The 26,544-nt window shown below is 48.3% G+C and overlaps 2 protein-coding genes across 2 annotated transcripts; one reads left to right on the forward strand and one right to left on the reverse strand.

The window, feature by feature from the left end:
• The first annotated feature begins 7,986 nt into the window (after positions 1 to 7,986).
• LOC123058823 (transcription repressor OFP13-like) lies at positions 7,987 to 9,021 on the forward strand. The gene has a single exon (XM_044481496.1). It carries the CDS (start codon positions 8,080 to 8,082, stop codon positions 8,782 to 8,784), a length of 705 nt encoding a protein of 234 aa, XP_044337431.1. The 5' UTR covers positions 7,987 to 8,079; the 3' UTR covers positions 8,785 to 9,021.
• A 9,016-nt stretch (positions 9,022 to 18,037) lies between these two features.
• LOC123062698 (transcription repressor OFP8) lies at positions 18,038 to 19,463 on the reverse strand. Its single transcript, XM_044486332.1, has one exon. It carries the CDS (start codon positions 19,189 to 19,191, stop codon positions 18,517 to 18,519), a length of 675 nt encoding a protein of 224 aa, XP_044342267.1. The 5' UTR covers positions 19,192 to 19,463; the 3' UTR covers positions 18,038 to 18,516.
• Positions 19,464 to 26,544: the final 7,081 nt, after the last annotated feature.

Below are 26,544 nucleotides of genomic sequence, written 5' to 3' on the forward strand. Positions count from 1 at the left end.
ACATTTGTTCATGGAAAATTCCAATTAACTTTGTTTCCATTGTATCCCGGGACAACCGGGAACAACTACAAGCACCTAATCACAGAAGCAAATATGATTGAATTGGGAAGCTAGTTAGCAATTTCTCATTCTTTTTCTATGTTCAACATGTAAGTCGATCAACACATGTCCTAGCGCATTTACCCCTAGTGTCAACTGTGCTTGCACATTGAACATTACTGAGAGCTGACTCGATGAGACTCCTAACTTCCTAGTGTCGAGCCTTCTGGCTGATTGTCTTAAGAATGTCTTCGTTTAATAAAAGCTCTCTGAATTGCAAAAAAAAAAACAAATCTCATGACATGTGGTGAAATTCTGAGCAGGAACTTGAGAGGACTTGTACCGCCAATGCCGGCCTCACTATTCGCTAACAGGGTTTGCACACGCGTGGCCTCACTGTTGCAGGCTGTTCCCGGTCGATTCGCCGTGGACTCGCACCACGCCGCCGAAGACCGAGCACACCGACGACAGTGTTCCCGGTCGGCTCGCCGTGGATTCGCGCCACGCCGCCGAACACGCCGAGGACAAGCTGTCGGGCCGCGAACATCGGATCACCTGTCTTGTCGCCGGCCTGCCTCCATTCCTACTTTCGTCTTGCAAGCGGCGCCTACCGGAGCTGTAGATGGACTGAACTGGACGGAACGATGGTAGCAGCACAGTGGCCCTTGTGCGGTTGTAGCCTATGGAGATGGAGCAACCGCTCCCAGCCCATTTTGGGTCTAGCGCCAACCCGTCTCCATCACCTGAAAATCCCTTCCGCTCTCGTACGGATCACTGCCCGAAACCGGCCAAGTTTTCATGATTTGCACCGCGTCCACCATTTTTGGCTCATCTCTGGCTGGCCACTCCTCGGCGGTACCACCTGAAAAACTGTCATCTCGCTCGGCTTCCCCGAGGTACAAAGACTGCGATTGACAGGTACTCAGAGTTGTAACGAGTACCAAAAACATGTCGGCGTGCACATGTCATGACACATGCGTACATGCTGCATGCATCGGCATAGCTGTCCGTCAGCGCATGGCAGCAGCAGCAGGTCAAACCGGGTCCGGATGGCGCACATCGCCGGAGCCCCGGCCCCATCATGAGCCCTCTGCCTCGGCCCCGTCGGACGCCGCGCCGGCTATGATCGCTGATCAGGTGGCCGCAGCGGCAGCGCCGCTGTACTCGCGCAAGCAGCCGCATCGCCGCGTTCCTCGCGCCATGCAAAGCCGCAGAGCGTGCGACGAGCTAGGTGCCCGGCCGCGGCAGCCATGCGTGCGTGAAGAGCTCCTCGCTGCACGCACGCTCAGGCCTCCAGTGCCTTTTCGGGTTGTCCCTCTTGACCCGGCGCGCAGCGGCACAGCCACACGGCGCATGTGCACGCGCCATGGTTTTGGGGGTTTCCAACAGTACGTGCGTGGTAATTTTCTGTTTATCGCTCAGAGTCTCAGACGGCTGACAGTGTGTTCTGGCCCGTAGCAGCGGCGGGCGCTGGTCACGGTCATGGACAAATGTAATCATGTCCATGGCCGGAGAGTCAGTACCTCAGTGGCAGCATTCATGGAGATGGAGCCCCGGCGAGGATCGACCTTGCATGGGACGGCGCAAGAAAGCCTGCGCAGCTGCTGTTCCCTGGCCTCGCTTACTATACGAGACAAGCCTGGCCTCCGTGTGGACTGTGGCGATCTTTTTGGTGGATTTTGCGTCGGAACCCTGTGCTGGTTTCGCGTGGCCTGCCCTGCGGCTAAAAACTGCGGTTTAGTTCGAGGCTGTTTGTGACTAACTTTGCTAAATATTACCACATTTAAGGTTAGGCAAGTTTGATCAATTTAGGTGAGTGTTTGGTTCAAGCCACATCTTAGGCAAGCCACACTCGTACCCCACATGGCATACATACAAAAAATATGGTAAGATTCCCTTAGACTTGCCAACTTGTGGCTCTCATTTTGATGAACTAACCTTAGACAAATTTGGCAAAAATGTATGGTAAAATATGACAATGCTAGTCCTAGAACCAAACAGCCCCTTCATCTCCAACCTATCTAAGAACAACTACAGCCGGACGCCTTAAACACGTCTTAAATGAACGATTAGTGACCAGTCACAAAAACCCGACTTAGACGGGCTCCTCAAACGGGCCTCAAACGCTTGGGCTGACCGGCATCAAACATATCCAGCTCAAATCAAGGACCGTAGGGCGGATATGGGACGCCCGGGCGCGTCTGCCACGTCGGGCTGACAATAAGGTCCCACACGAAATCGTCCGAAAACCTGCCGGTATGGCGGACATCTCCTCCTTCGACGTCATTGACCTTAACCTCAACCTGTTAATAACCTTAACCTCGACAAGACCCCTCTCATGGTTACCACAAACCAATTACATCATTTACTGGGGAAGCCTTTAATCATGAGCATTGGGTGGACAAAAGGCCATTTTATTTTTTATCATAAGCCTTTTCAAAATATACTTTAAATAGCAAAGCATTGTGTTTCTTAAAACGAATGGAATTCATAGCTTCATGTAAAATAACTACACCTTCCATGATGATCTACCTTCCACAAAGGCAGTTTGAGTTAGAGAAATGACAGGATCAACCACCCTGCTTGATAGGTTCGTGAGCACCTTAGTGATAATCTTGAGACTAACATTCAGGAGATAAATAGGTCTAAAATTTTGAAATTTGTTTGGCATCATTAGTCTTTGGAACCGGAGTGCTAATGCCATAATTAAGCCTAGCAATATCTAAGGTCCAATTATGAAAATCATCAAGTAAACCTTTAAGGTCCCATTTTTACCACACCCCAAAATTCTGCCAAAAAATCGGCACAAAGTCCATCAGAACGTGGACTTTTATGTTTCTCAATCTAAAAGATTACACTATGTAGTTCTTCCAAGGAAAAAGTCTCAAATAAGCTTTTTAGCAAGACTGCGAGAGATTTGAGGCATGTCCTAATTTTGTAAAGGAATCTTAAAACTATCAGCTTGTACCATAAGACATACACAACTCCTATCCCTCAATTAACCCCTCCTCTTGTGTCAAATTAGCGATTCTATTATTTCTTCTCCAGCCATTTGCTACCTACTATTACATCTATCTTCCTTAATCTCTAGGCTCCTTCTATTCTTGTCTATCACAAGCATAAAGGCCAACAACTTAGCATTTTTTTATCAATGTTGCCTAATTTGGTCAGGATTTCAAGTTTAACCTTCCTATAACAAGTATCAACATTTCTATCCCACCCCTAACTTTTCCCTAAGTATTCCCAATATCTTTGCCATCTGTCTAGTTTAGATCCATAGTATTCATCACCTCAAATTTTGTGAAAAAATCCATAAGGCCATCCCCAAGCATCCAAGCATTCTCAAATCTGAAAATGCGTTGAGCAGTGTAACGATTTTTAGAGTCCTAAAACATAAGAGTATAGTCGGAGACTTCCCTAGTGAAGGCCTGCAGAATTAGATTGGACTATCTGTGCGTTGGTCAACTTTAAAAGGGGTTACAGTCAGATCCAACGGCCATGGGTTCTTCCTCTTCCCTTCGGTAGTGTTCATCATCCTCCTCGAGCCGTAGGTGTACCCCAGCCTTCCCGTGTGCCTCTGCAAACCAAGGCAGGCAAGCGCTGCTGCGCACCCTGCCCAAGTCGCTTCCTCCAACGGGTTGTCCCTACTCCCTACGTCGACCACCCCTCTAAGAGCATCTCTAGAAGGCCCCGTATAAATCACCGTAACGCCCGTTCCGTAAAACTTTTGCGGTGGCCCGAAAACGCGCCCCCTCGACCAGTATATGTGGGGGTTTGGCTGCTGGATACGGGCCGGAACCCTATCCCTTCGCCACCACAAAAATCCCCCAATCCCTCACCGCTGGTCCCTCAGATCTGTCGCCCACTCCTCAAATCCGCCACCGGCGATGGCCAAGTCCGCCCGCCATGCCAACAAGGACCCCGAGCGGGCGCGTCGCGTCAGATCTGAACGGGGCGCGGAAGCGTGTCGCCTTGCGGTACACACACCACGGGCGGTCGCTCCTCCGCCGCAAGGCGAAGGAGTACGACTGCGCACGCGGGCGCCTCTTCTCCAGCACCGGCAGCTCCTCCGGGGCGTCCAGCTCGCGCTCCTCTATCACTCTGGTGAAGAGGGAGCCGGAGGCTGAGGCGGGACCGGAGCAACGTGACGGTGGCGTCGTCGGGCCGGAGGACTTCCTTCCCTCGGCGCAGGCGGACGCCATTTTGCCCGCGATGCTAGCGCGCAGCGCGTGGGAGGAGTGGCGCCGCGAGGCCGCTGAGCAGGAGCGGATCTTCTTTGACGTCACCTCCGATGACGACTCCGATTGAGCGCCGCCGCTGGTCAGCTACTGCACGAGCTCCAACGAGCTCCATTTTGTCTAGTGCGAGGGTAGCGTAGCTCCGGTGAGCTTTTATGTAAATATATCTATGTTGTGTACGAACAATTTGCCCCTATATAAAGAATGATCTATGCTCCGGCGAGCTTTTGTGTTAAATTTCTCTATGCTCTGGCGAGCTTTTATGTAAATTTCTCAAAGTTTACGGTTTTGGATACAGATTCTGATCCGTCGCGGTGATTTTGAGCCTGTACAGACCCCACCGCGCGAGCTGTAAACTGCGTTTACAGTTTGACAGAATAGGGGGGCCGCTAGAGATGGTCTAAACTCCGCCCCGAACTGCAGTACCGATTACTTCCCCACACCCGAGCATTCAAGCTTCAATCGAAACCACCTTTATCTACGACGCCGCTACCACGTCGTCGTCGCCGCCCGTCTCAAGACTCGCTCTAGGCGAGACCTCTCCAGGGATACCGCGGGGTCCCGTCTCTCCCTCGGGGCTTCACTTGAAAATCGAAATAGACCGACGCGAATTTGATTTCGAGCCAACTAAGAAATACTATAGCAAAATCAGAAGTAGAAGCATGTAAAGAGAGATGTTTTGTGGAGCACAACTGATGAATTAAGGTGAAATTTGCGCCAACAAGTTACTACTTTCTCTGTTCCTAAATATAAGTCTTTGAAGAATTCCACTATAGACCACATACAAAATAAAATGAGTTACACTTAAAATGCATCTATATACTACATTTGTATGTAGTCCATAGTGGAATCTCTATAAAAACTTACATTTAGGAACGGAGGTAGTACAGCTTAATCATCATCATGCATCGTGACATCTAGCCAGAAAGGTCCATGCACTAATTAACGACGTACTGCAGCCCGTGGCTTGCGGTGAGGAGCTGTGTTTTCGTGCGAGGATAGTGCCAAAAGGACTCTCTGTCCAAAACAAGTCATTTTAGACCCCGAAAGATCGATGGTGCCAAGAGAGTCGGCTGACTTTTCAATGTTCAGCTGTCCCGTCTCAGCCATAGTCTGCACTCGAGTATGCACCGGACAGTAAAACTTCTGGCGGTGTGCGCTGAGCGGCCGTCGGTATATACGTATGTAAACGTTTTGCCGCAGATACGCCTTTTGACGGCTCGGAATGGAGAGGCACGCGCCAGCGCACAAGGCCAAACCGCGAAACCGAAAAAATGGGATGGTCCATCCAGACAAGAACGACAAACACGGCGCCGATGATGTGGGCAAAACAAAGCCCTCTCTTTGTCAGGGACGGCGACCATAAATGGAGGCATGAATGAGACGAGACACGTCGCCATCTTGAAATTTGAATGGGACGCATGCATGCATGCATGATGCGTCCTGAAGACCTGCAAGGCAGCGCTTGCATCTAATCTACTACTCCTCTCCCACCGGAGCGATGTCGAAGCGTGAAGGAAGATCATGGCGTCAAGGGACGAAGGGCGGGAGGCAGCGCCAGGGTGGGTGAGCTATCCATTTCACTTCACGTGCTCTCGCCTGAGCCAGGTCAGTCTGCCGGGGCCTGCACATACGTTTTGCCATGCACGGTTTTGCGGCGAGACTTGGCAGCGGCCAGCGGGCTAGGCTACGCTCTCGCCCTGACCGGTCCGGTTGCATCATGACCAATGCATCGCTGCTCCGACGTAACGTAGGCCACGTAGAGTACCTAGTGGCCCGCACGCCAAGCGATCCATCTTTTCACTCACGAATGGAGCCATCAGGTACAGTACAGGCCACACGTACTACGTGAGAGAACCAAAGTTGAAACAGTTGAGTTGCCCCCGCGGCGGCGCAGGAGGCAACGGGACAACGACGCAAGGGTACGAACGAGCTCACAAAAAAGGGCATGAAAGAGCAAGGCAGCCGGGGTCAAGCTTCTCCCATCTCTACGTACGACTGGCTACGAGGAGGGCCGGAAAACACTCGCCGGAAGGACGCGACCCTTTGCATGCTCCCGTGCTGAAAACCCCGGCCAGGTCGGGCTTCCATTTGCGAGGCGCGGTGGCCTTCCAGCTTTCGATGGCCGCGTATGTACCCGGGTTGTCATGTCCGGGTGTCCTGTCGCCGTTGCGTGCACATGTGTCGCGACGCCAATAGGCACGGGTTTTTCTAGTGCCACGCTTCTAGTATTTCATTTTGTCAGAAAGCTGAACTTGTTTTACTCTTCTAGAAAAATACCAGTACAAACATAGGCACACTTGTCATTATGAAAACACATGTACACCTTACCTTTGTTGGCATCTCTGAGAGATTGCGCCGATAAATTTTGAGATTGATGTTTGTAACCATGTATTTGTAGACAAGTTTCACATGAAATCATGCCAGAAACTGCATTTATGATTTTTTAATAAAAACATGAATGACCCATGCCTCACAAAACCTTGCAGGGCTCCACTTTCTCGTGGCGGACACCTATCTTCACGATTAGTCATGCCTATGTAATTCACCTATGCAAATCGTTTGTATGATGGTTACAGCTTTGAGTAATATATTAAGGTGGGAGAACCCCCCTCTCCCCTTGGATGATTCATGAAAAAAACATGCAGGGGTAAAATGATAGTTAGATGGTTAAGTGAGTCCATATATGTTTGGGAGAACAATGAACCAGGTTAGTAGTTTAGCAGGAAAAAAATGTATGTGTGTCTTCTGAATTTTGGCGGGGAGTCATCGGCATCTCCACATGGCTGTAGTGTAAGGAGATTGAAATGTTTCTGTAAGGAAAGAGGTTTGCGTGATAAAAGGTTAAAACCCTGCAAAAACGGTAATGTAGTTCTATGGTGGCTTAGTGTTGGTCCAAGATCCCCGCTTTGAAAGAAACAAGTCACGATATTGTTTAAAAATATGACGGGACGTTTTTTCTATTTGAAACTGAGCTAATATTTTCAAGGAAAGTGATTTTCTCGATGATTTTCATGGCAAACCATACAAGTCCTTACAAACAATGAAAATCGAACTAATGATGTGCTAGTGTTTTTCCATTTGAAATGGAAATGTGTATGTGTTCCAGTATTTTGTTTTAGGTGAAAAATACAGTGAAGCTCGAAAATTCTAATAGTGACCCGCTAGTGTTAGCGATTTGAAAAGAAATGAGCTAATTAGTGTTGAGTGTAGCTCTCTTAATATATAGATGGATGGGGTTTGTGATCTCCTTGCATGATTTTACGTATGTTAGCCACATGCATCATGCAAAATGATAATTTTACACTTACAATAGTGCACTACAAGAGAGACCTTGCGCCGAGTACTGCAAATACTCGACCAAGGCTGAAAAGAAATCGGCAAAATCTTCTCAAGTACTCCCTCTACAGTGATCTAAACGGTCTTATATTTCTTTACAGAGGTAATACTACACTCGGCAAAACCGTACTCAACATACACCCTTTCGGTAAAGCGAGCTGGTACCCGCTCCCATATATTCTGAAAGTTTGCATTTGTTGCATACGATATATGGAAACCAACAAAAAAATACTGTATATTAATTCTCCAAAGTCTTGACATAACCACGTAGGTAGGTGTATGCCAGTATGTGTAGGCCCTCTCCCCTCCCAGAGCTCATTTAAAACCAAACTACCACGGACGGCAGTCGGATATAATGGGTGCACCGGTTTTGAAAACACCATACGCACCAAAACCTTCCTTCATCCTCGCCAGTCGTCACTTGTCCTCCTCCGGGTCAGCTCCACTCCTGAGAGGCACAACAATGGTCATCGGGAAGCTGGGCCTGAGCTCCCTCTTCCACACGAAGCCCAAGGAGGAGGCCTCGCCGTCACCTCCTCGAGGCGACCCGGCCGCGGCGCCGGCGTGGGCATGGCCGTCCTGCAAGCACCCAAGAACGCGGTCCTTCCACGACGCGCCGCCACCGCCCGGCGCGAGAACGCTCGCCTCCATCTTCCTCGACTCCGCCGAGAGCTCCTTCACCAACTCCTCCGCGCGGCGCGACTGCTCCGACAGCCCCTCCACGGCGTCCGAGGCGTCGGCGGAGGGCGGGGGCGACGCCGTCACGGCCGCCGAGGACGCCGCCGTCGTGGGGCCGCTCCGCTCCTCCGACCGGCTCCTGTTCGACCCGGGGGCGTCGGGGACCACCAGCTCCATACTGGAGGAGAAGGTGCCGGCGGAGGCGTTCGTGGGCGGCCTGGCCGTGGCGTTCGAGTCGGCGGACCCATACGGGGACTTCCGGGCGTCGATGCAGGAGATGGTGGCCGCGCACGGGGCCGGCGGCTGGGGCTGTGGCTGGGGCTGGCTGGAGGAGATGCTGGGCTGGTACCTGCGCGCCAACGGCAAGGACACGCACGGCGCCATCGTGGCCGCCTTCGTCGACGTCGTCGTCTCCGTCGCCGACCCCGGCCGCGGCTCCTCCTGCTCGTCCCGGAGCTCCTCCTGCGCGTCCGTCGACGGGGATCAGTAAACTAACCTTACTTACTTCCGTGGCATGGTTAATGTGGTGAGGGTGTGGTAGATGAGTGAGTAGATCACGTACGTCGGTACGTGCCGAACACTTGGAGAACGTGCACGAGCATGAAAGTTAATTAATTTTAACTACTAGCTTCTTCGTGGTAGCTGAAATCTCGTGCCAACATGTGATGGGTCGATGTTTGCATTGCACGTATGGCAATGGGTTCACGACGTCGTCGTTCGAGATCGAGAGTACAGTAAAAGATCTTGTAGTTGTGCTCTACAGCATATACTTGGATTAGGTAGAACAAAAAGTTCATGCTCAAGACATAAATGTTGGTTGTTACAAAACCACACCAAAATAGAAATATAAAATTCGTCACTACAATTGAGACCAAACGTTAGATAAAAAAGTGAAAGTGAACATGGTTCAGGAAAAGTGAAAGATAATGTTCACTATTTGGGACAAAGTAAACTAGAGAAAAAGAGAAAGTTTGTCCTGAGAAGTTTATGCATATTTAAAATATAGAAAACGAAAACGAAATGGCATGGAAAATTGGATACAAAATCAATAGGTTAATTCTTCATGTAACAATACTGGAAAAAAAAGAGGAACATACTAACATATCAATGAAAGAACAGAGGAAAAAACATAGATGGATGAATAAAAAGAAAGAGGGAAATAAAAAATCATATATTATTTTTCTTTTGAAAAAAGTCAAGAATTTTTGTAGTAGATAAAAACAAGATGACCAATGTGATTCTTTTGGCAACTAATATGAAATACAACCGTTGGCTCTTAAATGTCCATGGGAGGTATGTCTCACTTTTTTTAGACAAGCTATATCCCGCTTAAAGTGAAACGTAGCTCCGGCACGCCCCTACGTTGAAGCTACTGGGCCAGCCCAGTGCTGTAGCTGCGGCTTGAGTTTTTTCTCTGTGCTTTCATTATTGGTTTTTTTCACTGTTTGAAGCTCTTTCCTTCTGTTATCTCTATTTTATGTTTTTATTTTTTCGTCAGTTTTCACCGGTTACCTTTGGGTTTCTTTCAACACATATCTATAAATTTTCTACACCAGGATTATTTTTTTACATGTTTAGCATTTTTCAAATACATGATTAATATTTTTTTCAAATTTATGATTTGATTTTTAATTTATTCATAGACGTGATTCATTTTGTCTGCATATAAATCATATTTTATACACGTTAAACATTTTTATCAAATCAACTTTTTGATAGTTTTCAGGAATACTTGTTAAGAATATTTAAATACTCATTTCAACAATTATTTCCATGATACCGACAATCTTGTAAACTATGCGAACGTTTCTTTTACATTGTATGAACATGTTATGATTTTTACCAACATTTGTTCGATGCGGCTAACATTTTTTTTAATTACACTAGGCAACATTTTACAATGCGGTAATTGTTTTCTAATTCACGGGGAATATTTTCTAAAAACTTAAGTTCGTGAATCTTTGAGGAATATATGTATTTATAATTCCAAAATATACATAAAATGAATAAAAAGAACAAAAACGGATGTCCTTGGTCCTGCTTGTTTATGGGCGGGCCCATTTACGGCTTCCTTGAGGTTAGATGTTCTTGTGGCTCGTTTCGGGCTGGCCAAACTAGCCCTATAAGCCCCTAAATACATTCCTGCCGGGGCCGTGATTATTCGATGATCCAACTTTAGAGCTTGCTTGCGGCATTTCCTAAACGGCGCCTTAAGCGCCCGGCTCTTTGAACCCCGCAAACGGGGCGCACACCCTCCCATCCACGCCGTGCCGGACCATCTTATTCTTTTTTTTTCTTTTTCTATAAGACCTTTCAAAAATTGAGCACCATGAAGATTCAAACACCGCACCCCACAGGCTATGTACAACCATGGTAACCACCCGGGAAAACTTTCCCTCTGTGCTTGTTTTCTTGTTTAAAAGAATAGAAAATTTTCAATATCGATGAATGTTTTTCAATTTGTGAACTTTTTTTAAGTCAATGATTTGGTTAAAGCAATTTCAAACAGACAGATTTTTAATACTACTAGAAAAACCGTTCTTGCTTTTCTCTCTGGACCAATAGATTTCTACATAACGAGCGAAAAAAGGGTGAGCTGTGCCGCTGTGCGAACGAACAAACGACAGGTGTCAGTCGTGTGAGGGAAGTCCTGCGAGGGAGGTACGAACTTGGCGATTCATAGGGGATCCGGCATGACTGCTCCTCCTCATGCTCCCATCCATGCTCCCACTTCATCCTATAGCTGTATTTTTTTTCTAATCTAATCATCTCCTCCCTGATTTGAAGGGAATGAGGCCGGACCTTATTTTGTTCCAATCAAATCAAGCCATGTACGCAGGAGCACGGATGAGCACACGCATAGGGAGTAGGCAAGTCTCATCCATTCATAGGCCGGCCCATGCCTGCACGCCCCGGTGCGTTGTACTCCCTCTGTTCAGAAATACCTATCATCAAAATGGGTAAAAGAGGATGTATCTAGACGTATTTTAGATCTAAATATATTTTTTTTATCTATTTTGATGACAAGTATCTTCAGACGAAGGGGCCGGTTAGGAGCTCCCATTGCTCGCGCTGGCAAACCGTGGGCCTGAGCATGCAGCGCGCAGACCATCAACGGCAAGCCTTTTCAATTCAGTATGTACGAGTTCGAAAAAGAATCACTACACATTAAAAAAGAGAATCAGTACTTATGCATGTCGTCCGAAAACTATTGAAAAATGGGGAAGAAAGGAGAACGAACGTAGCATCGTTAGATTTTATTAAAAATTGCGGGGTGTTTCATCTTGAGATTTACAACAGCGAGGAGTTGCTTACAGTTTGCCTCCGTTTAAACCAGAAACACTGAAACAGTGAGTAAGGAAAATGTTTCTAAGTAACATACGGGCAGTACATGGAAATCACTAATCAGTAAGTATATATTCATAACGCATAAGAGGAAAACGGGTCAACCTGACAGCAATCAGCAAAATTTCCCTAGTTGCAAACGGACGAAAGTCTCTACATCAGCACTTGCAAACAGTACATGTTGATGCTCATGCATGACTCTGTCAGGCCAATTAAATCACAGAACAACTCCACCCCGTGAACGAGACCATACCATTAGTGCACCCTGCTGCGTTCTTCAGTAAGGACAAGAAGAAACCCACAGCCACAGGAAAAAAAAAAACTGGACGGCGACGAGCCGCGGCCCATTAGGTCATTAAGATGCTCTCGGCGCGTGCCCTAGCCGTCACAGGATATGCCCGATCGGGATCAGCGCAGCGGGAAGTCTCCTCAACGGCACGGGTTACTCACTCGCCCCACAGTCACCCGGCGTGGTGGGCGGCGGCGGCCGGCGTACGCGCGCGTGTTGCCCGCCGCCCACTCCGGCGTCTCGTGGTCACGCGATTCGTAGCGTACGGCCGGGCCTCTCCCCGTGACCCCCCCGGCGTTAAGACCTTGTCAGCATTGATGGACGTGTTGCCTCCCCGCGCCGCTGCCCTGCCCCGTCGCGGCTGGACCGGACAAGGACGCCGCAGCGGGGAAAGAAAACCTTCCGGCTACGGCGGGATCCGGTGGGGCGCGCTCGCTCGGCGGCTTGCGCCGCCCACACTGACCGCTGTCAGGGTCCCGGACGACCGCCTGAGAGGAGCCGCCAGCCGGCCCGCCGGCCGGCCGACCGACCGGGCTGGCTCGCTTGCTGGCGGATGCGGACGAGGCGGCCTAGCAAGTTGCCATTCATTCATTCGCGGCCCAGCCTTGTCCCGTGATGGGGCGTACGCGTGCATGCATGCATGCATGGGCTCCACCGCCCGCTTGCGTGCTTCTTAACTTGGCCGCTGGTAAATCGTCGCCTGAGCTACGGCCCTACGTGTACGTGCACTTACTGGTAGTACATGTTACAAAGTGTACGCACGTTCGGTTCTGTACTGCACGTACGCGGACTTTTATACCTGGCGTACTGATATAGTACGGGGAAGATATTTGTATTGTACGCGCGCACATGTCGTGTCACGTCATGTCGTTCGCACGCACAAAGTTCAAGGCGGGCTGTTATACGACTACTATCACAAGGTTATGAACTTGACAGCGTAAATTTTCTGAAACATGGCAGGACGACAATGTTTCGTGTGGCGTAATGAACAATCTAATTTCCTCCGTGTCGCCTTGTCCTTGCTAAAAAAGAAAGCCCTCTGTTTTGAGTATACCTCAAGCATGCAAGAGTGGAAATAGTAGTATTTCGGCGGGTTCGTTTCATTTGTACTAAATAATAATAAAGTACGGATTGACTCCGTGGGTTCACCGTTACAATACGCTTCTTCCCGTGAATTTACACTTTCAGTTTTTTTTCACCTATAATATTTTCTACATCCGAAGTGGTACTATTGCTTCTTACCATCGAAAACTTAGTGCGGTACTGTCCAAACGAAAGCTGATACGCCACAACCAGCTAGCGTGGGCTCAGCCCATCAAACAAACCAACCAAACGCAATGGTCTTGGTGGGGATCGAACCCAGGACGTTTATTTCCATCTCTTGGCCTACAACCAATATCGCCATGTATTGCCTGTGCTAGGCCGTCCAGTTGTACGAGAATCAAGCAGCCAGTGGAAAAAAGGGACGGCCAATAAAAGAAGGACTCGGGGGACATGCATGGCTCTCCCTGCGAGAAGAGCAACTTAATTATATAGAGCCAAGAGCCATGCATGCCCACAATCACGTCCCAGCCACCTTGGAGTTTGACCAGGGAGTCACGATGTCCATGTCCGCCGTATAGAAGAGCTACGCAGCTGTAGTTAAACAGGATCAGCCACGAGATTTACCTATAAAAGAGCAGCTGAAACGACGCATCAATTCATCAGGACGACTAAACGAAGAAAGTCACTCACCTATAAAAGAGCAGCCGCATCAACAAACAAGCAAAGAGAGCCATATTATAAGAAAAAATCCGCTGCACAACACCGGCCGCTTGTAGGACATACGGGACTCCTTAAAAGAGCAAAAGGCGCAGCCCAGTCCCCGCGTGGGGGCGGGCACACGACGAGAAGACCTCATGCGGGCCGCTTGCTCAACATTTTTCTTGGTCACTGTCTCCCTCCAATCAGCAAGCAGTACATGTCTTAAGGAGTGCGGCGTTTCGGTGACCAGACTCATCTGCACCCCATTTCAAAAAAAAATTCAAAAAAAAATCAAAAGATTCCAATCTACTTTTGCGTGGTAGACAACTATCACATGAGGTCCGCTCCAAATTTTAGATCATTTGTACTTCTGAGAAGCTCTCAGCAAAAAGACAAATCGGGTCAGAACTCAGAACAATGCATGAACAGTAAATATTTTTACAGACTCTGAATTTGTCTTTTTTTGCCGAGAGCTGCTCAGATGTCCAAATGATTTGAAAATTAGAGCGGACCTCACGCATCAAATTGTCTACCACACACAAAAAAATTGGAAGCTTTTGAATTTTTTTAGTATTTGTTTTGATTTTTTCGTAAGGGCGGGTGCAACTGAGTCTAGGCTCAGAAGTGGATTACCGTGTCTTAAGTTACTTTTTTTTTTGCAGGAAACATGTCTTAGGTTACTATTTTTATTTGCCCCAATGACAGTGCCCTTAATATGCTACGTATATTGCCTCAGTGTCATGGAATTTCCTATTACGTGTGTGTATGCAGCGTGCTCCCATTAATTTGATCCATTATGCAATTTTTTCATGATTGATTCCGTAATGTACCTCTCCATACACAACAACAGGGCCGGGCCCTGGTGTATGGCCGAAGGGGCGACCGCCCAGGGCCCCGGCCGAAGGAGGGAACCATGATCTGGTATGCTTGTATAAATAGAAAAGAAAAAAATGGAGGAATCGAGATGGGCTAGGCCCAAAGAGTTGATTGCTAGGATAGGAAAACATGATTAGGTTTGGCTCAGAAAAAGAAAGAAAAGGAAAACGTGATTTGTTGGGAATAATTTAGGGTCTGTGGTCTACCCACTATTTCTCTGCGCTTATTCGCGGTGCCGCTCACACTTCGCATGTTTGCGGCTAGGGCCTCAAAAATCTTAGGACCGGCCCTGCACAACAAATAATAGCTTGTGAAAGTTCAAATTAAGTCCAAAAGTATTGAATTTTTTTACACTTGTCTTGCATAAGGAGAGTAGGTCGCTGAGTACGCAATATCAAATGGAAGGTATAAAGGAACAAATTAATTTGGTTGAGTTACGAGCTTGATCATGTGAATTTAAACAAGCGATGCGGATGTAGATTAAGTTTGAACTATATGACGTAAGGGTGAGAGCAGACTAAGTCTAACCTATATCTAGACTATATAAATGCATCAACCTCTTATTCATGAATCTCATGGTGTGTAGTTGGTAATAACGTTATTCCTCTCTTAAGTAAATGGTGTAGGTCTTGCCGTTTTAAAATGGAATTTTACTCCGCTTAACTACATCTTTTCCATTTACATCATGATTCCAACCATTTCGAAATGGCGCATCAACAATATAAACTCAAATTTCTTTGCCGATAAGTTATTTTGTGGCACAAACCAAATAAACTATAATTATCGAATACGCAACATTTTTCTTGGCAAAATTGAGTTGGACCGATGAGTACTTAATTTAACAAAAAAAAGACAAGTTAGCCATGAAGATTGAATGTTCACGTCCATCGTCAATATCGTGGAGGTTGTGTCTACGCCGGCGGCGACCATAGGTGATTAGGACTTCGATGGCTACGAGATCGGTCACTTGGATGATGGAAAACACTACGATGGATCAGAGCATATGCCATGAAGCACAAGAACAGGAAGTTCGTTCACAACACTGACCCACGCATCCATCAATGAAAAGGCCCTCAAGCCGACCTCGCCCATGCCACCATGTGTCGCATGCTATTCTTCGTGTCGCCAATGGGTCCATACGATTCATCATCAACGGCTACCTTCTCTTTGACCACACCTCCATCCACATCTCCATTGATTCACTTCGACCTTATTTGCACTTCTGTTGGCTCGTCGTTAACGATATCTATTCAGGTAAAGTTTGCTTTCTAGGCTGAGTTCCATAAGATCTCCACGGTTTGGATCGTTAGTGGTGTGTACGGATTTATTTCTCCCTTTGCAACACATAGTTTCTTTTACTATACCTACTAATATAGGGAGAAGTACTTTTGCCCATCCGTCGTAATTTTGCGGAAACCCCCCTGCCATTCTTTGAAATTAACCCGCGGTCCTATTTTAATCTATATCTACTCATAAAGGGAGAAGTGCATCTGCCCGTCAACGATTTGCTCTTCTTTTTAGAAAACCCTATAATCTTTTGGTTAATCAACCCACGGTCCATCCACTATTTTTGGGTAGATTCAAATGATTTTTAAAAATATCCATATATCTTTTAAACCTAACTCTAATTTTGCACGTTATATATAAAAATTGACTAGAAAAATATGTAGAATCTGAATATGATGTCGTTTTACCTGTTAAATATTTATTTAATGATATTTAGGATGCAATTTTAATCAACAGTGCACGATCCATCTTTCCTTCATACCGGCATATATCCGGATTGGAAATCAAAACCTCGGCAAAATAAATTTGGAGGCGAAAGAAATCATCTATTACCATGCATGCACGCCTTGGCAAACCTTCCAGGAAAAAAAAATAGATTCCTCATCTTATGCAGAGAGACAGACACCTTAGAATTGACCACATTCAAATGTGTTATGATTGTGTGAGCACAGCGGTCACCGTTGACAAGGGAAGAAAGAAGGATAAGTGGCAACACAGATGGGATGCACCGTGGATCTATTGGAGTCTTCAGCCATGGTTATTGTGTTAGGGAAGTGTAGTTTTTTTTCCTTGCAACGCACGGGCTCTTTTGCTAGTTTGTACTAAACGACAGCCTGACCAATGAATACGGTCATGCAGTCTGACATGTGTATGCATGCCAGTATGTATAACTTTGCTCCTGTGGCGGTCATAAACCAGAGACCGTCCATCGGTCGATCCACGCGTGCATGTGCAGCCAGCGCTATCCTACCAAGGACCCAGCGGAACACAGCGTCCAACTGTACGCACTTCACTATACGTATTCGTACGTACCTTCGGTTTTGTACGGCCTCACGTGGACTTTGATACCTGGAGAGCTACAGTACGCGGGTTCAAACGTATTCTCCGTACGCATGCACCACATGCGATGCACTTGTGCGTGTCCGTTTATCAGTCGGTCAAATCCCACAGCTCGCAGCTCCTTTTGAGCGAACACGGGCGAGGCGGGATGGGGATTCAGTTGCGCCGCGTCCTGTTACTGCCTCGGTACGTGCGAGTACGGCTACTTGGACCCTGAGTACCACGGTACTGCTGCTACTATAACTACTGTACCACGGGGTCGAAAGTTTTGCCTAGCGTAGTGAACAATCAAAATTCCTCTCTGCTCGCTTGAATCCGAAGCATCAAAAAATTTTGGCGTCCGGCTTTGGTTTGTAAATTGAATGATGGCCAATGAATACGATCATGCAATTTGACACGCATACGTATCGGAGTACTTGATAGTAGCAAAGTGTTCCTGTGGCGCCATAAATCAGAACCTAATGGTTCGATCGTCGACCGACCGACCGATGCCAGGAGCGGTTGGCATGCACCAGCATGCAGGCACAGTATTATCCTACTACTACTACTACTACGTAGCAAGGACCGCGAGAGAGCACGTACACGTAGACGCTTTATGACGGGGCCAATGAAAATTTACCCCCATGAATACGTTGAGACGAGCCGGCACTGTGGCTCCGTCGAGCTTTTGGGCAGCAGGCCTGCGGGCCGAGGCCCCGACGCAATGAAACCCACACAGTGCGAGGGCACTGTGGCGAGATCCAGCCGTTGATTCGCACGCCTGCTATCCACTCCAACCTCATCCAGGCCCCAACAGCGGCGCAGCTGCTTGTCGTTGCACCCGTCAGCTCGCCCGCACAGTGAAACAACTGGGCGCTGGAGCCAACGGAGGAGCCGGGGACACAAATCGGCCTCGGGCGCAGCAGCTTTTGCGCCTGGTTCACGGCGCGCGCGGTCGCACCAACCCACGCACGTACGCACGCATGCACGAGAGCGGAAAGGGCTTGGGCGGACGTGACAAGTGCGGCACGTAGTGGCACGTATATTTCACGAGTTGACAGGACGGTGAGCAAACGAATCGCAACAAAAGCGGCGGTAAAAATGGCTAGCTAGCAGCCCAGTGGCACTGTCGGTAAAAACAGTGAAAGATGACCGACAAGAAAAATGGTTGAGCAGTGAACGATTACATAGCTAGTAGTAGCACACGTACTACTTGATGCACAAACAACATGAGGAGTAGTGGTAGTTATATCATTACAACGCCATGCCGCCACGCGCACGCATCATTGCATTACATGCATGAATAATAACGGTTACATTGGCTTGGATTACACCATCATGCTTACTAGCTTGAGATGAAGACTAGGCGCATCTCGCCGGCCGGGATCTCCATTAATAACCTCCCCCGGCCGGCCATGGAGTGATGGACATGGAGGAGTACTACGGGTGGCTAGCTAGTTAACAGACTGACGGTCGATCAGGTGCTACTACTAGGAATTACAACACTAATGGTTACAGTAAAGAATAAACAGGAGTGGTACTGGTGGTAAGAGTGTGACGAGGGTGGGTGCGTGCGTGCATGGCGCCGTGGCGGTGTAATGCTGACCGGCGGCGGCTAGCTTTGAGCTAGGAGCAGGAGGGTAGCTAGAACTGGCACGGCGAGGGAGGGGAGAAGAGGCCGTTGCGGGTCCAGAGGTCGGCGAAGGCGTGGAGGATGAGCGGGTGGTGGCGCGGCGAGTTGAGGGTGAGGAACTGGGTGAGCAGGTCGTTGAGGTCGTCCCACGCGTAGATCTCCTTCTCCACCACCATCTGCACCATCGACTCCCGGAAGTCCTCGTACGGCTCCGCCGACTCCACCGCCACCGGCACGCTCTCCCGCGCCACGCGCCCGTGAGCCTCCGCCTCCTGCTCCCCGTGCCCAGCGCCGTCCCACGCGGCGCGCCTGCGACGCCGCCGCTGCCTCCGACGGCGCCGCGTGTCCTGCTCCGGCTCCTGGCCGCGGCGGCGCGCGGCGGCTGCCGGGTCCTCGTACAGCGAGTTGTTGGTGAAGGACGCGGGGCCCCAGGAGGCGGAGTCGGCGGAGGTGGCCGTGGTGCCGCTGCGGCCGCCGAGGGTGGTGGCCGTGAACGCCGTGGTGGTGGACGTGGAGGAGGCGTTGGGCGACTTGGGCTTGCCGCCCCGGCCGCCGCGGAACGGCAGGGAGGACGAGGAGAAGAGGCTGGAGAAGAGCTTCGGGCGGCGGCAGTTGCAGCCCACGTCCACCACCGGCGGCTGCCGCAGCGCGAAGCTGCCCCTCCTGGACGACGGCTTGCTCGACATGGCGTGCGTGGCAGCGCGCACCGCACCGCACGGCCCACCGGGCTAGCTCGCTTGGCTGGCGGCTGGCGGCTGGCTAGAGCGAGGAAGGTGCACCGTGCAGTGAGTGAGCTGGGAGTGCGGGTGGAGTTCTCGGAGCTTGGAGCGGGGGGCTGTGGCGCTATATATTAATGGGGCGCCATGTGAGGGCGTGAGCGAGGCCAGTAAACGGCGAGGGCGAGTAAAGAGAGGGTGACATGAACAGTGCGGCGAGCCCGGGGAGGAGGAGGACGAGCATGTGAAGAGGATAATTATAGTGGGACTGTCTATTCTACATCCGGATGAAATACAATTCGCTCTCATCCATATTTTCCATCCAACCGCAGGATGCCAACTGTCCCGTGTCCCCTGTTTGTCTTTTTTCTATTTTCTTTTCTGCCCCAACTTTTAAATAGACTAGCGGGTCCACATGCCCACTTTTCCAACCCAGAACAAACAGAAAAAAGCAGCTAAAAAAGCAAAACAAAGGGAGGAGATTAAAGGACCAGGATGAGGTCGCCTACAAAAATACATTGACAAAGAAGAGGTAAAATTAAAATCATATTACGACCTAGAAAATGAGTGTAAAATCACTAAATAGATACTAATTTCTACAAAGCCCCACTAAGAATTACAGTGTAAGATGCAATGAAAAAGACACTATAAAATCCACTAAAATGACACTGTAAATCCACTAAAATGACACTCCCAAACTTTACCAAAGTCAGTCAAAAAAGCAGCAGTAACAAAAAGGTGAAGAAGGGATAAATTGAGATACAAGGAACAAATGATCATTAACAAAAAATGGACCCTTGATATAGAATCAAAAATCTGCTCAAAATACGTACTGCAGAGTTACAGGCATAAAGACATGACACTACAATCAAAATGAAAAAACATACAGACCACTACTAAATCAAAAATACTGATATGCTCAGATTGCATGCTACTTTGTTCAGATTACATGCTACTAAAAAAAGAACTCAGCCACCATTTGTGCTAGGACCGCACACATGTTTAACCTCACCCGGCATTGCTTCTCCCTACACACAAATATTCAAAGAGACCCAGAATGTTAGTAAAAGAAACAAGAGGCTAAAAAGGAGAATAAGAAAATGTAACAAATGACAAGTAAAGAACATACATCACGATAGAAACCAGTTACGAAAGACTTGTCACAACTGTTCATGGGGCTGCAAAACATGTCATTCGCATATCTGATCCTAAGATTTGGAATGTCTGCACTGGAGAAAAAGTTTGCCATCTGAGTTCTTGGTGTGAATATCTCCATATACTTAAATGTGAAGACACCACATTCATGGCTGAAAAGATAAAAAGAACACAAATAAGAAAAATAAAGCTTTCATACAAATCTGTATAAAAATTAAACAAGAACATGAAAAGGCAGAAAAACTTAAATACCGATTATCTTGCTTAGGGACAGCTGGGTACAACACATGAAACTCTTCGAAGTTAATCATTTTCATGTTAGAAAGAAAATAAAGTACTATTGGTAGAATTAAGGTGCTTGTTACAATGAAGAAAATAAGGCTAAATCATTAGAGCAAAGCAAATGGATTCTAGTACAAATGGTTCTCAGATTTACAAGTAAAACCACTAAGAATTACGGTGTAAAACCCACTAACAAAGCCAGTAAATAGTTAGAGTGTAAATCCAATGATAGTTACACAGTAAAAATGCAAAAAAAAGTGTAAATCCAAAAATGAGAATTACACTGTAAATCCACTAAGATATTACAGTGTAAATAATTTGAGATTTACACTATCAAAACAAGATAATTACACTAGATCAAACAAGACAATTACAGTGTAAAATCATTTGAGAGTTACACTAAAAAATTACAGTGTAAACACTATGAGAATTACACTGTAATTACAGTGTGAAAAATTATAGTGTAAATACTATGAGAATTACACTGTAATCAAACAAGATAATTACAGTGCGAAAAATCCACTACAAATACCGTGAGAGAAACACTAAAAGATATTACAGTGAAAATACTTTTAGAATTACACTGTAAATCCACTACGAGAATTACAGTGTAAATCCTTTGAGAATTACACTGTAAAATTCAATAAGATATTACAGTGCAAATAATTTGAGATTTACACTGTAGCAAAACAAGATAATTACACTGCATCAAACAAGACGATTACAGTGTAAAATCATTTGAGAGTTAGACTAAAAAATTACGGTGTAAATACTTTGAGAATTTCGCTGTATCAAAACAAGATAACTACAGTGCGAAAAATACTAAAAGATATTACAGTGAAAATACTTTGAGAATTACACTATAAATCTACTAAGAGAGTTACAGTGTAAATCCTTTGAGAATTACACTGTAAAATACAGTAAGATATTACAGTGTAAATACTTTAAGATTTACACTGTATCAAAACAAGATAATTACACTACATCAAACAGATGATTACAGTGTAAAATCATTTGAGAGTTGCACTAACAAATTACAGTGTAAATACTTTGAGAATTACACTGTATGAAAACAAGATAATTACAGTGAAAAATCCACTACAAATACTGTGAGAGAAACACCAAAAGATATTACAATGAAAATACTTTGAGAATTACACTGTAAAATCCAATAAGATACAATGCAAATCCTTTGAGAATTACACTGTAAAACAAAGATAATTACAGTGTAAAATACTTTGAGAATTACACTGTATCAAAACAAGATAATGACAGTGTAAAAAACCCACTAAAAATACTTTGAGTGTTACACTAAAAGATATTACAAAAAACCAGAGACAAAGGCTGCTTCTTAAGATGAGAGAGGATCACATTTACGCTGCAGACACATAGATAAAAAAACTACTTATTAAGTATTACTAGTGTTTCAAAAAATCATTGCAAACACACATCAATCCACACAAAAATGCAAAAAGGCGGCCAGGTAGATGCAAACCACACTTCAAACACCCATTGGCAAAGGTCCGAGCATGTAGACACAGGCTCATATCAGTCACCAACTTATTTCAGAGCCACAAAGGCGAGCGAGACTCACCAATAAAACCACTAATAAGATAAGGAAAACACATTGCTATGGCACTAAGATTTACACAGTAAAACTACAAAAGAATTACGGTGTGACTACACTGGGATTTACGCTGTAAAAATACACTAGGAATCAACCGAAGATGCATTCCAAAATGCACTAAGAATTACATTGTAAATCCACTAACGAATTACACTGTAAAAATCATCTAAATACAGTCAAAAAACACTAGGGATTACACTGTAAACCAACTTACACATAACTGAATTTACAAAAGCAGATACAAAAGCACTCGAAAAATCACTGAAACTTACACATTGCTGACGCTTAACTGGTGAAAATTCAGTCCCAATCACTCTAAAATTGCTCAAAATTAACAGTACAACACACTGACAAAAACAACTGGCGTCATACACACATATAGTCCAAAACATCTAGGAGCTCATTCAAATCAGTTACATCCACGTATCTATGGGCTGTGCACATATAGGGGCACTGAACAACTGCAGCCGCATTAGGGGAGCAGAAAATTAAATGTAGACATGGGCGGAAATTGACCCCTACAACTACATGGACCAGGCGTTGCTGCATCTACATCTACTGAAATGTTGCTCCCTCTCCATCAACAACCGAAAAATCTAGGAACCACCACAAAACAACCTAAAAAGCGCTGGATCCACCACCGCACATGGGAACAAAAACGTCACTACGCCAGATCTAGCAAAATCCTATAGAAATTGCATCGAAATGAAGACAGGGGGGAGGATATTGGCAAAACAAACCTCGTTGGGGGAAGAAGGGAGACACGGGGCTCGGAGAACACCACAGCAACAGGAGGAGCGGCGCGAAATTAACGGTAGCAGATGAGATATCGCCGCGGAATCACCATGTGTCGACTTCCCCTCTTCCTCGACGCGCTTGCAGGAGAAGCAACAGGGGTAGGGGAAGGACGCCAACCACAGGCTCGCTCTCCGGAGATCAGCGGCAGAGCTAACCACTCAAATCGCCATGGCCCTCTCCTCTCTGCCTCCAAGATCTCGCCGCTCAAAATGGGAAAGGAAAACAGACAAAGTCACCGCAGGAGATAATAGGAAATTCAAAGAAAAAGAAAAACCCGCTAGTACACGGACCTGTTCGGAATTAACGGGTCTCCAGGGGCGTAGTTGCGGGCCCGGTAACAAAAAAACACCCGTGAGGCTAGAATCGAACGCGAATCTTGATGCAGGAAACAGACGGACAGAAAAACGGATGACCGTGAATTCTTTTCATCCGGATGAAAAATAGTAATTCCGTAATTATACGTCGGCCTGGGTGAAAACGGGCCGAGACCGTGCAAGTGAAGGTGAAAATGCATGCCGCGAGAGCTGCCCAGGCGTGCACGTACTACGTGTGGAATGCGGCAGGCTACGCCATTGCTTTGCCATGCGCGTGAGCGTCGTCGCAAGATGGTATCCAGATTGGATCCTGGGAATGACTGGGAGGGACGAGCGCTGGCTGCATGCATGCATGCATCAATGGCTCCCTGTGAGCGTGACTGGACGGTGGGTGGTTAATTTCTGCGCAGCGAGGTCAGAGCGGCAGGGGTACTACGTCGGACGGCATGGAGCGGTAAAAAATGACAAGCTGGCCATGCTGCTGGCGGGTGGCCCGGCGGAGCGCCAATCTTTCTCTGTCGAGTCTCTGCTCTAGAGATCTTTTCTTTTCCCAACCCGCCACAGTACCGATTCCTTGAGAAAGAAAAACTCGCAACAGTACTTGGCTGAACAATTGGCTCTTTTTTAAGATAATAAAATATGTCTGTCGCATCATTTCAGCGTTATTCTGCTATATATGTATTCTTCCCCTCCTCGGCTGCTTTAAAGAATTATTTACTTTCTGCCACTGGCTGGCTAGCTAGCTGACAAAAAACCTAACCAGGCCTTGTTGCAGGTAGCACCACGTACGATCGGTACATAGCCGCCGGAAATAAAACCTTTTTTTTTGATAGAATGGAAGCGTGAACTGCCCAAGAAAACTGCATCTCGGACCCTCCCGGAATATTTTACTGGACGTCTGTACATATGATATACCGAGTCAAATGAATTGAAATAGCCACATACTTGATCTGCAACTCTGCGGGGATTTTAAACAATACAGGATGTATAAGGTAAACTGATGTATCTATGGGTGTCCTTTCTCCCTTCTATTAGAAGTGGCGAGGAGAAATGCGCAAACCGCCGATGTTGTATAGTAGGGTCATCTTTCATCGCAGGACGCTTAAGTACGCGCTTAAATAGATCAAATACCAAAATTATACACTCAAAAAAACGAAGCTACTCACTCCCGAGTCCTGACTAGCGCAGTGCGCTAAAAGGAGGCGGTAAACACCAACGACCAACCCCTCTGATTTTCATGACGCAAGCCAAAAAATAAGAAGCGGGCTCCCGTGTCGCTCCCGCGGGCGGCTTGGGAGCAAACCTATCCGCTGCCGCCAGCAACCCACTACCACCTCTTCCTTCCCTCGCCGCCGCCGGCAGCGGTCGCCGGGCAAAGCCCGTGCGGCTCGGCAGCGGCGGGCCCCTTCCTCCTTTCGCTCGGAGGTGCTGGCGCGGCCGGTGGATTTCGGTGGGAGCCCGAGCGGCTGCGTGCGCTCGGGTCGGCGCAGCATGCCGGCGGGGCCGCGCACGGAGGCGCGGGCGCGCAGGCCGCAGGGCGCGGATCTGGCGCGTGGCGTGGATCTGGCGTGTGGAAGTGACAGGGGGAGCTCCTCCGCCTGGGGAGGTGCTGGTGAGAGGCGCGGGCGGGAAGGCGATGATGGCGGCAACGCGTCGTGCCGCATACTGGAGCACACGGGGTTGAGTTGGGCGCGGTCACGCCGCTCCATACGAGCTCCAGCGGGAGCTGTGGCAGATCGGGCCCCGGTGTCCTACTCTGCGGGTGGCTGCGATGGACGTCGGGCGCCTGGGGCTGACGGCCTTCCGGCGTGGACCGGCAGCAATGGTGTAGATCTGGGACCCGGCGTTCAGATCTGAAGGTTTCGATGGACGTGGGTGTAACACCCCCAGTGTCATGCTACAGTAATCACCTATTAATGGTGCCAGGTCACCATGCTTACTGAGTTAATTGTCACTTGATGAAAAATTGAAGTCAAATTTCAAATTCAAATTCTGAGGGAAATTCAAAATTGCTCACACATGAAATCCAAAATGTTCGTCATGTGGCAAATAATCCTTAACTAATTTTACTGGTGGAACCATTTTTTAGAAGTGTTTAAATGCCCTTTAATAAGGAAAACAAAAAAGGTTTTTTGTTTAAAAAGGGGAAAATGCTAAAAAGGGGAAAAGACCCCCCCCCCCAACGCTGGACCGAACGGCCCAGCTGGCAGCCGCATCGGCCGGCCCACCAGGCCCAGTCGGGCCTCCTTATCACTCCCTCCCAGTAACCCTAACTCCCCCCACAACACCCCACTCCCTCTGCTCGACCCCCCCACTCCTCCTCGTTCCCCACTCCCCCTCCCTCACCCGATCCCGTCTGGATCAGGCCAGTTGCTCCGGCCCCGTCGAACACCGTCGGCGCCGCCCCACCGCCGTCCTCCTCGCCTCCCCCCTCTCCCGATCTGGGAGCCCCGACGGCGCGCCCGACCCGCCGTATGCCGCCGCCTCATCCTTGTTCACCGCCGCCCGGAGCTCCACGGACGTTGCTGGAACCCCGCGCCACCCCGACCTCGTTGCCTCCTCTCTGTCACACCGTCCCCGTCAACCTCCCCGAGCACCGCTGCCCTTGTCCCTACGCGTCGCCGTGAGCTCTCCTCCTTCCCTTCTGTCGCTGGCGCCGTTCACAGCACGCATGCACACACCACACCATACGCGCGCCGAGTCGCGCCCCGAACGTTGCACCTGCCCGCGCTGAAGCTCGCGCATCCCGCCCCTGCTGCTCGTTGTTCTGCTGCCGGTGCCGCCGCTAGCCGCTGTCCCACGCCGTGGCCTCGCGCTCACCGCGCGCGGACCACGCCCGTCCGCGTCCCCTCGCTCCCCTGATGGCCTCGTGGCCGCGCGCGCCGCGCACCGGCGCCCGTGTCCCGCCCGCGTCGCCCCCCTGCTTCAGCTGCTCTGCTTCGCCTGCGCCGCGCTCGCGCCCCTTGTCCCCGTGCGCCGCGCCGCCTCGTTCCTACTTTGCCTGTACGACGCGCGCATCCGCGCCCAGTGGCCTCCCTGCGGCCTCCCAGGAGCCAGACGACGCCACTGATGACTACTGCTACTCGGAGGATGCCAACTACTACATGACGACCGCATGACGATTTGGAGTAGTTAGGAGGTTCACAG

The sequence above is a fragment of the Triticum aestivum genome, chromosome 3A (genome assembly GCF_018294505.1).
Source record: "Triticum aestivum cultivar Chinese Spring chromosome 3A, IWGSC CS RefSeq v2.1, whole genome shotgun sequence".
In the NCBI taxonomy this organism is placed as follows: Eukaryota; Viridiplantae; Streptophyta; class Magnoliopsida; order Poales; family Poaceae; genus Triticum; species Triticum aestivum.

Excerpts from the sequence above, each read along its gene's own strand:
- LOC123062698 (XM_044486332.1), bottom strand. The coding sequence starts at position 19,191 with ATGTCGAGCAAGCCGTCGTCCAGGAGGGGCAGCTTCGCGCTGCGGCAG.
- LOC123058823 (XM_044481496.1), top strand. The coding sequence starts at position 8,080 with ATGGTCATCGGGAAGCTGGGCCTGAGCTCCCTCTTCCACACGAAGCCC.